The following is a 10011-nucleotide window of genomic DNA, read 5'->3' as shown; positions in this document are numbered from 1 at the left end:
TTTTTAATTGATGTCCTAATGTTCAGTCACTGTTGTTTATATCTATGTATAGAAACTGAAAAGTAGTTTCGTAATTTAATCTTCATGATGGATCAGCACACTCTTTGTGTTTCTATTGAAACTGATTTTTCACTCGCTTAAGTTAAGTATCTGGATCCGGTTGTATCAATATTTAATGAGTGATTAAAGCTTCATTAAACTGATCATTTTTAATGTGTCATTAAATTCCGTTGTATCAATCTTTTAATGAACGAATCGGTGCATTAAAGCTTCATTAAACTCCTCAACTTTAATGAAGGTAAGGGGGCTTCATTAAGTGGTCATTAAGTATGGCAGCCAGCCTTATGTTTTGCCAGCTAGGCAGACGGAGAAATGACAGAGTCTTTCGTGAGCGTTTTTCACTGCACACTATGGACGATGAGGAAATTCGGAAACGATACCGTTTCCGTAAAGAAAATATTGGACGGCTTGTCACATTACTGGAACCTTCACTAAGGCATTCCACAAATAGATCGCACTCTTTGTCAACAGAATTACAGGTATAAACATGCTTATTTCCGTAAAAAATCAAATTATGGATAAAAAAACAAATTAGAAATTCCCACTGCGTCAATGCATAATCATTCACTGAATCCAAAATAGACTTTGTTCAATTTGTGACGTCATTTCTTTCGTCATCATCTATGAGGCGGATCTAATATTGTATACATGTACTGTTGATAAAAGCAGCAAAGCGGGACAGATCTAAATAAGTATTATCAATAAATAAATACAGTTGGTTACAGTTTCCTAATAAATATTAGGACTACATGTATAGGTCTCAATAAAATCACAAATAATATATATATATATATATATATATATATATATATATATATATATATATATATATATATATATATATATATATATATATGATACGTTAAAGATCTATAGACTGTAACCCCCCCCCCCCTTTCCCGCCCACCACCACGCAATATATTTACGTGGATTGCTTTTTTTTATTGTTAAAGTTTTTTTTTACTCGTAAATAATTTTCTGTAGTCCCCACCCCTACTCCTTTTTGAAAAAAAAAATGATGCTACATGCCTGATACTTCTTACATTTTACAAGAAACACTCGAGAAAAAAATCATTTCAGAGATTGAACACTATATAAAATTTATATCCATTGTTTTGATATTATCAATAATTCAACGCACTGAGAGAAAAAATATATATTGTGGGTAAAATAAAAGAACTTCAAACCATTTTCAAAAAATTACATTTCAAAGTTATGCCTTTATTTGAAAAATAAATAAATAAATAAATAAAAACTTATGCCTAAAACCGACCCTATTTTTCATAAGCATAAAGTAGTAAATCCATTTTTTTTCTTAGACCCACACCAAAATAAAGTAGTGTAAATTGGAATTTTGTTGGATATTATTTTATAAATAATTTTAACTTATTTTAATTTAACTTATCTAACATAATGCGTGTAGACCTATGTATTTTTTCCGCAGAAAAGTAAACATGAAACCAGTTTGCAGATTATAAATTGCGCATAAATAAGTCTACAAATTTTAAATTTTTTTTTCAAATTTAGATTCTGATTGCCTTGAGATTTTATGCCAGTGGAAGTTTTCTTCAAGTTCTTGGTGACACAACTGGGGTCGACAAGTCAACAGTCTCTCGAATCGTTCTGAAAGTGTTGCAGTCACTGGTATCTCTTGCGCCCAGATTTATTAAATGGCCAGCAGACGAGGAGCTAACCAGCATCAAGAGTGAATTTTTTAAATTAGCAGGCTTTCCAGGTGTTATAGGCTGTATCGACGGCACTCATGTGAGGATCCAAGGACCGTCAGAGAATGAACCAGCATTTGTGAATAGGAAAGGCTACCACTCAATCAATGTTCAAGCTATCTGTGATAATGCTGGTATGCAAAAATGAGATTTGATATGAAATATATACTTCTTTTTACGTAAGCTAGAGAGAGATTCTTTGTTATTGCATTTACATAATAATATAAAAATTGTTTTAATATCATTACATAGGATAAAAATTGAATATTAGTGAGTACTTTTTTAAGAACCGAAGCATATTATGATACAGTTATGATTGTGAGTTTTTCGGAAACATTTTGTACAGTAAAAGTAACCAAAAATAACCTTGGAATAACCCCCCCCCAATCCTCCCTGGGAAACGCGCACCTCTCATGAGTTGGTCAGATAAAGATGATGGAGAGTACCTTGTTAAGAAGTATGCAACCCTTCCTAGCTGTTTCGCGTTTGGATAGTCTTTTTTTTTTGTCTGATCAATATTATTTTTACTCGACATTTTTAGCACGACCCCTTACCCCTTACAGTGAAATTCATGGATCCGCCCTAGCACTGGTTAACTGTAGTTATTGTGCCTTTTTGATACAGGTAAATTTACCAACATCGTGGCAAGATGGCCAGGTAGCACACATGATAGCCACATATTTAACATGAGTGGAATAAAGCAAGATATTGAGCGGAACTTCCGCTCTGTCAATGATGGCATCATATTGGGCGATAGTGGGTATGCCTGTAAACCATACCTTATGACACCATACCTCCGACCCTCCTCTCAGGCCGAGGAGCGCTTTAATACAGCGCATTCTAAAACACGCGTGGCCATTGAGAGGACATTTGGCTGGTGGAAACGACGGTTCCACGTCCTTCATTCTGAAATCAGAATGAAGCCAGAGAGAGTGTGCACAATTATTGGTAAATATATAATTCGTTAATATACTGTCATTTATAATTAACCATGCGCCTGGTACAGAGAGAAGGAAGCAATTCAGAGAGTTGTAGGTCAAATTTCAAGGTAAAGATCATAAGTCAAAGGTCAAAGTATGCACAGGTGAAATATTGAACCTTATCCTCTTTCATTTAAAAGTTTTGAGCATATTAAAGATTATGTTATAGTATAAGTGTATTTGTGACAGAGAGAAAAATTGACAGACGAATAGGATTACATGTACATCATAATCTTATATGAAATGCGTTTAAATATAGCTTGACAATGAAGTTTAAATCAAAAAATTAAAAACTTTAGAATTTATGTATGCATTTGTTTCCATAACTACACTTTAGGTGCTTGTGCAGTTTTGCATAACCTGGCTATAATGTACAACGAGCCACCGATGGATGAAGATATAACTGTTAATGGAAATATACAGGGAAATTACAATGGACCCGAGGATGGAAAGAACATCAGGAATTACATCACACAACATTATTTCTAGATAGGACAGTACTTCATTGGCTAAATACTCCCATTCTACTGACGTGTTTTTATCTCTCTAAACAGAATTTTAAACAGGATTTTAAAATTTGAAGAACCTTCACTACAGAACAAGTTAAGGACCCTCTAGACTATACACTGATAATAATGTTTTTGGACACCAAGAATATTATATCGTATAAAGGTGTAAATACTGAGTTTTATTTTTATATCATTTTCAACACAGGGTAGTAGTCTAGCCATATACAACCAGGAAAAATGTTCAAAGCCTACGATGTATTGATTGAAAGAAATCACTGTCGAGCGCGCACTGAATCCGGAAAATACATGAACATGAACACGAAGTCTTCAGTTAATTTATGAAATTGATGCTTAGAATTCTTTTAAAAAAAGAACTATTTGATAACATGATTCATATATTTATTAATCTTCATTGGATAAATTTAACTCCAATCGCAATTTTTTATTCATTAATTGGTAATAAATTGTTTGCTCCTGTATCTTTTTCTTTTGTTCTACCAAAACTTCGTACTGCATTCTTGTAACATCTTCGGGCCTTATTCTCTTACGTTGACCTCGATCATTTGGAGTTCCCACTTTTTTTGACCTACAATGCACAAGGGTAAACTTTTACAGTTGTGATTGTGCATGCGGGATTGAAATTCAGCGTTAACGTATGTATGTAAATTTACCTTTTTATGATTAAGAGTAGCTTATGAAGATCTTACCGAACTAAATAAATCTATTATGTATTAGTTCATATATTGATACACGTCTATGCATTATAATGTACATTTGAAGAAAAAAAATTAAAAAAAAAAACATAATAAATTTGGGGTAATTTTATGATTAAACCATGAAATGGTGAGCAAGTTATTGTATTTTCTACGGTTGAACTGTTCATTTAAATTACTAATTTTCTAAGTTTTATTACATGCTTGACTCCACACATGTCTCCATGCTTGTGGCTGCAGTACTAGTTTTATTTTCTATGCTGGTTATTTCTTCCACCATCTGATCGGGCGAGCAATGAGTCTCCTGGATTGGTGTGACTTGTTCTGGCTGAAGTTTTAATTCATTTTGCTGGTGGTCAAGTGGAATCAGCAGATCAGTAAGAATTGAGACGGTATTTGGCGAGCCAATCAAATTGATGTTGCTTTCATCTTTGGTTACAAGTAAAAAAAGAAAAGAGATAATACTAGTACTACAGTATACCATAAAGGTTTTAGATTGACATCATTTCAAACCACCCTCATTGCCATGCGCAGACCTGGGGGGGGGGGGGGTCCAGACCCCTTTGAAGTTCTTTGGAAGAGTCATACATGTATATATATGAAGCTTGAGAAGCGAAGAAAAGACGCTCAAACAGCCCCCCTCCCCAACTTCATGTTAATTTTGCGTTCTAAATTTTAATTCAACAAAACAAATTAAATAAGTTATAATGAGAGTAAAAATGAATTTGATGCCCGCATAAATTAATTTTTGCTCTTACCAATTCTAATCAAGTCAATCGTTGTCATTTGCACACCTGTGAAAACTACTGTAAGCAAAGGAAGAAAACTCCAATTTGTTTGTCTATACTGCCTGACCCTTTCAGAACCTCTTCGCAGAATTATATTACCGGTAAATGTTTACTATTACTTTACACAATATTTCTTATGACGTATAGATGATTTTGCAACTTGATTCCGATAAAATTATATACCCCCCCCCCCCCCACCGAAAATTAAAAAAAATCAAACCCTTATTTATCAATCCTTGTATCTGGTCCATATAATATTTAATATAAGTAATTTGTATTTTATATTTCTTGCAAATTGAGAACTTTCACTTACCAGGTGCCTGAGTCTCGAATCCGGATAATCCATTAAAAGTTGGAGAATCTTTGTAGATATCAACGATCTTTTCGCTGACTGTCGAAAGAGGTTTTGCGCAGGGTCCTCCCCCTGTTTGTCTCTGTGAAAGTTTGTTGTAGCTGAATTCCTTTTTTGCTGTCTGATGCATATTGGTCCATTTGGTTTTAATCTCTTTAGTAGTGCGACTTGAAACTCCTAACGCATTTATTTGCGCTGTTATATTATCCCATACTTTTTTCTTTTTCTCATTGGTAACACTATTGGTTAGTTTGCTATTAATGATGTTAATATTTCTCTCAACCAGTTCGGCTAAAAGTTGAATTTCGCTAGAATCAAAATTTTTCCCCCGATTTCTATTACATTCAAATTGAATTCCTTCGGTCATTGTAGCACAATTTTTTATGAAATGACGTTTCTTTATGCTATAACCTTCAAGACGCTCACAGACTTCATAAAATGACGTAATTTATTTTTTTGCGTCATAATTAAAAACTGCGACCATTTTGGCGGACTTTTAATTGGTCTTATAAGCTCATTTATTAAATAATTGGTACGTGTATATGTTAAACAAAGGAAACGCCCACGGAAACGCCCCCGGAAGTCGAAACGCATTGCATTGAGGGATATTCTCCTAATGTTAATAGACCTTTAATGAATTCTTAAATGTTTAATGATTCATTAACTAATAAGACTCTAATAAAGGTTTTGTACAACACGTTTTAATGCCTTCATTAACTAATGCATCATTAGGAATTTAATGATTCATTAGGCTTAATAACTCATTAAAGTTAATAAACCGTTGATACAACCGAATCCTGATTAATTAAATCAATAGCAAGTGATTCTGAATTATTAATTTACATTGAATTCGTTTTAAGAACATATTTACAAAACATTTAAACTTGAAATTTTGCCACCAAGTGGACTTTTAATTGAAAACTTTCTACTGAGGATGTTAGATTTTGTGAAATGGAATATCCTGTCAATTATATTAGAATTAATGGAACATTTAAAGATTAATAAACCAATTCTTGTAAGCTTTTGAGAAATTTCTATTTCAGTCTTAAAACATTTTCCATATAAATATATACGTGTACATTTTCCTTTATATATAAATTCTTCTTGACATACACAGTATGTCCAAACGGACATCATGGGCAAAACTGTGCGCTTATATATCTAGAGAAGATTTTTGGGATACTTGATGGTGTAACTTGTGATTGTTTTTCTCCATAATGTGATTCAAAGGTCGGGTGCTCCAAGCCTAAAAATAGACGTTATTTTTATCGTTAAAGTCTAGCAAAACTGCTTGCAGAGTGAAAATTGATGAAATGATAATAATGATATGTGATATTAAATCAGAAAGACGGTCATTTGGGGGATTTGAATGCGATCATTATAATATACAATCATGTATTTTTTCTATACTTTATCCTATACAAAAAAGTTAGAAGAAATATATTTAAGTAGATAAGGATTTCATACATTTTCAATAATAAGTCATTATATCGTACGCTGGCTGATTTAAAACCTGGACGGAAAAGGGTCGATAATAAATGAATAGATGAAGATAACTTAAGTGATCAATCTAAAAACCCTATGTATAAACAGTACTGATCATGAACAGGATAAAATAACTTCATGAAAGATGGAGTGGAGAAAAAGTGCAAAATAAAGGACATTTGAGAAGATCGATTTGTTGTATAAAGCAGGTGAACATTTTTTGCTTAACAATTATCGACCAGTTTCGGTCTTACCTATCATAAGCAAAGTCTTAGAAAGACATGTTCATAATTCTTTTTATGAATACCTCACGCGTAACAATCTTATCAATGAAAAACAGTCTGGTTTTAGACCCAAACATTCATGCGAAACAGCACTTCATAGTATAATTGAAAAATGGTCACAAAACATTGACAGTGGAAAACTTACTGGTGTTTTATTTGTTGATCTTAGCAAAGCATTTGATACGGTTAATCATAATGTACTTCTCCACAAATTATTGTCTTTTGGAATATGCAAAGACTCTTTTAATTGGTTCAAATCGTATTTATCGATTAGAACACAGTGTGTTAGATGGAATGTTATTCAGTCAGAAAAATTAGACATTACTAAAGGCGTTCCTCAAGGATCAATACTTGGGCCATTGTTTTTTTATTCTGTATGTCAATGACTACCCAGACTGCTTAAAACACTCAACAGCTCATATGTATGCTGATGATACAACTCAGGATGTCTCAGATAAGAGTATAAATGTTATTGAAAATAAATTACATAGCGATCTTATCAATACGTTAGAATGGATGGAGAAAAACAAGTTAACAATCAATCTTAAAAATTGGTATGGAACAAAGGTTAAGAAATTGTAGGAATCCATCTATTCAAGTGGGCAGTATTGTTATTGAAAATGTATCTTGTGCGAAATTACTTGGTGTTTACATTGACAGGTGTCTTACGTGGTCTGAACATGTTGAAATTTTAACAAAAGAACTTGCAGGCAAAATAGGTGTTTTATCTAGATTAAGATCATTCATGTCCTCGGAGTTATTGCTGAAAATTTACAATACAATTGTTTTTCCTCATTTTAATTACTGATGTACTGTTTGGGGCAATATGAAGAACAAAGACGGTCTTAACAAACTGTGTAAACTCCAAAAGCGAGCCGCTAGAGTGATTTTAAATAAAACCTTTTATACACCTACATCAGAAATGTTTCTGCAACTCAAATGGATGCCTCTAAATGACTATTTTATATATAGAACTGTCATTCTTGTTTTTAAAGCTCTGCATGGATTAGCTCCAAATTATTTAGATGTTTTTAAATATGTATATGAAATAAACAGCAGATCTACTAGATTAAACCAAAGCAACGCACTGTACATTCCGAGGGCAAAAACAGAATATTATAGAAGATCTTTTACAATTTACGGCTCGCAAATATGGAATGAATTGCCAGAATTTTTAAAGTGTAATCCCTCATTACAAAGTTTTAAATCAGCATATATCAGAAATTATTTTCAGTCTACAAACTAAGTAAAATGTACCAAACACCTCATTGATTATGTTCAGTTTAATGGAAGTTTTACATTATATCATGTATAAATATTATTTTTATTAGACCACGCTTTTTTTTCATATTCTTTTAATATTTATTTGTTTCTGTACATACTCTTGCTGTCTGTATAAACGTTTTCAGGACCACAATATAAACTAGTTTTCTAAACTAATTGTGCTATCCTGTATAAATAAAGGACATTATTATTATTATTATTATTATTATATTTTGTATATGAAAAAAAAAAACAGATTTCACACATTTTGCTTTTGTTTTTAATATTCGGAAAAGGTTGGGAGTTTGATACATGGAAGAACATAAACAAAAGTAGAATATTAATATAGAAAGTAGTTATCATTATGATCAGACTAATCTTTGCTGTTTGTTCTTCTTCTACATATACCGTGAGATCTACAATTGCTTTATCTGTTACCGTTTGTTTCATGATTGCGAATCCCCTCAGAATGATTGAGTGGACAATAGTATGAAGATTATATAAAAGATTTTGATTTAGAAAACGTCGGACAATTGAATTTGGCCTAGAAGATATTACGATAAAGGCCCCCTCTGAAAATAATTGAAGGAAATAATTCTTTTCATCCAAATTCAATTCAATTAACATCTCATACAGATGTACTTCTCTAGCAAATATACTTGTAGATAAAAATAGCGCATTATTTATATAACATTTACGATAGTCTATAATATAATGATCAACATGTGGGTACTAATCAAATCAAATATGGAAATAACGAATAGTAATCAAGCTCAAAGGTCCTTTGAAAAAATACAAAGCAGGAGCAGAGCAAACAAGGACATCTAAAAACATCAGAGGTTGGATCAGGTGCCATGGAGGATTAAGGATCCCCTGCCGACCGGTTATACCCGCTGTGTGCTCCTTTTAATAATAATAATAATATAAACTTTCCCAGGTTAAATGACACATTCTTAAGTATTTACTCATATCGATGTTCAGTTAGAAATGTTTTGCTTTTACATTTTAAATGAATTAGGCATTGTTGTAATGAGAACAGTAAGACATTTTAAAAGAAAGTACATTAAATTACGTAATTGCCATTTAGCTTGTCGCCCTCATCTGTCGAGAATTGGTACAAGTAACAATATGTAAAAATTGGGAAACTCGGGTTCTGCTTACTTTCAACAATTTGCTGGATGCTGAATGGATGCAAAGTAGGAGTTCTTAAATCTGCTTCATTACAGTGAACGAAAACGGGAGCTTTGAGTGCGCAATGTGAATCCATTGCATGTATAGCAAATATTTGCTGATTGATGTTTGATTAACAGATATGTATTTTATGCAAGATACCCTTTATTTCAAATAATTGTAAACACTCGAATGAGTAACCATCCGCGGATAACCCGTGTAGTTATTTTTACATATTTTTGTACCGAATGTTTTTGCATTTGATTAAAGTTGATTTGAGTATTTTGTCTGAGTTTGCATGAATATGTTGTGTTGAATGACATCCCAAAAATGATATGTATGCAAATTTTCGCCAAAGAAAAAAAAATAATAAAAGGAACTGATAATTTATCTCTTTATGAATGAATCTTTCTCCTATCGGCGCAAATGCGTACCGATTTTCAACTTCATTTACGGGCACAATCAGAGGGCAATGGCATTGTGTAAAGTATGTAAAAGAAGACAATTTAAATATGTTCCTTCGCGAACTACTAAAAAAATAGATTTTTTACTGCCAAATTTTAAGTGTGTGTGTGTATTTCTGTATAGCAGATATATTAAAGAATATATAAATCGGTGAAAAGAGTCTTAGATTCCGATACCAAAATAACTATCTCGCGCCAATTTGGTGATCTACAGTAATC

General features: G+C 32.5%; 1 protein-coding gene across 1 annotated transcript; it reads left to right on the top strand.

The window, feature by feature from the left end:
- Window positions 1-329: 329 nt before the first annotated feature.
- LOC133184877 (putative nuclease HARBI1) lies at window positions 330-3253 on the top strand. Its single transcript, XM_061319951.1, has 4 exons — window positions 330-539; window positions 1588-1918; window positions 2409-2732; window positions 3102-3253. Exons 1-4 carry the CDS (start codon window positions 330-332, stop codon window positions 3251-3253), a joined length of 1017 nt encoding a protein of 338 aa, XP_061175935.1.
- The last annotated feature ends 6758 nt before the right edge of the window (window positions 3254-10011 follow it).

The sequence above is a fragment of the Saccostrea echinata genome, unplaced genomic scaffold (assembly GCF_033153115.1).
Source record: "Saccostrea echinata isolate AGI-Se365-2 ecotype Australia unplaced genomic scaffold, CSIRO_AGI_Sech_v1 ptg000011l, whole genome shotgun sequence".
NCBI lineage: Eukaryota > Metazoa > Mollusca > Bivalvia > Ostreida > Ostreidae > Saccostrea > Saccostrea echinata.
The sequence above is the reverse complement of the archived record's forward strand: the minus strand, read 5'-3'. Positions and strand labels throughout refer to the sequence as shown.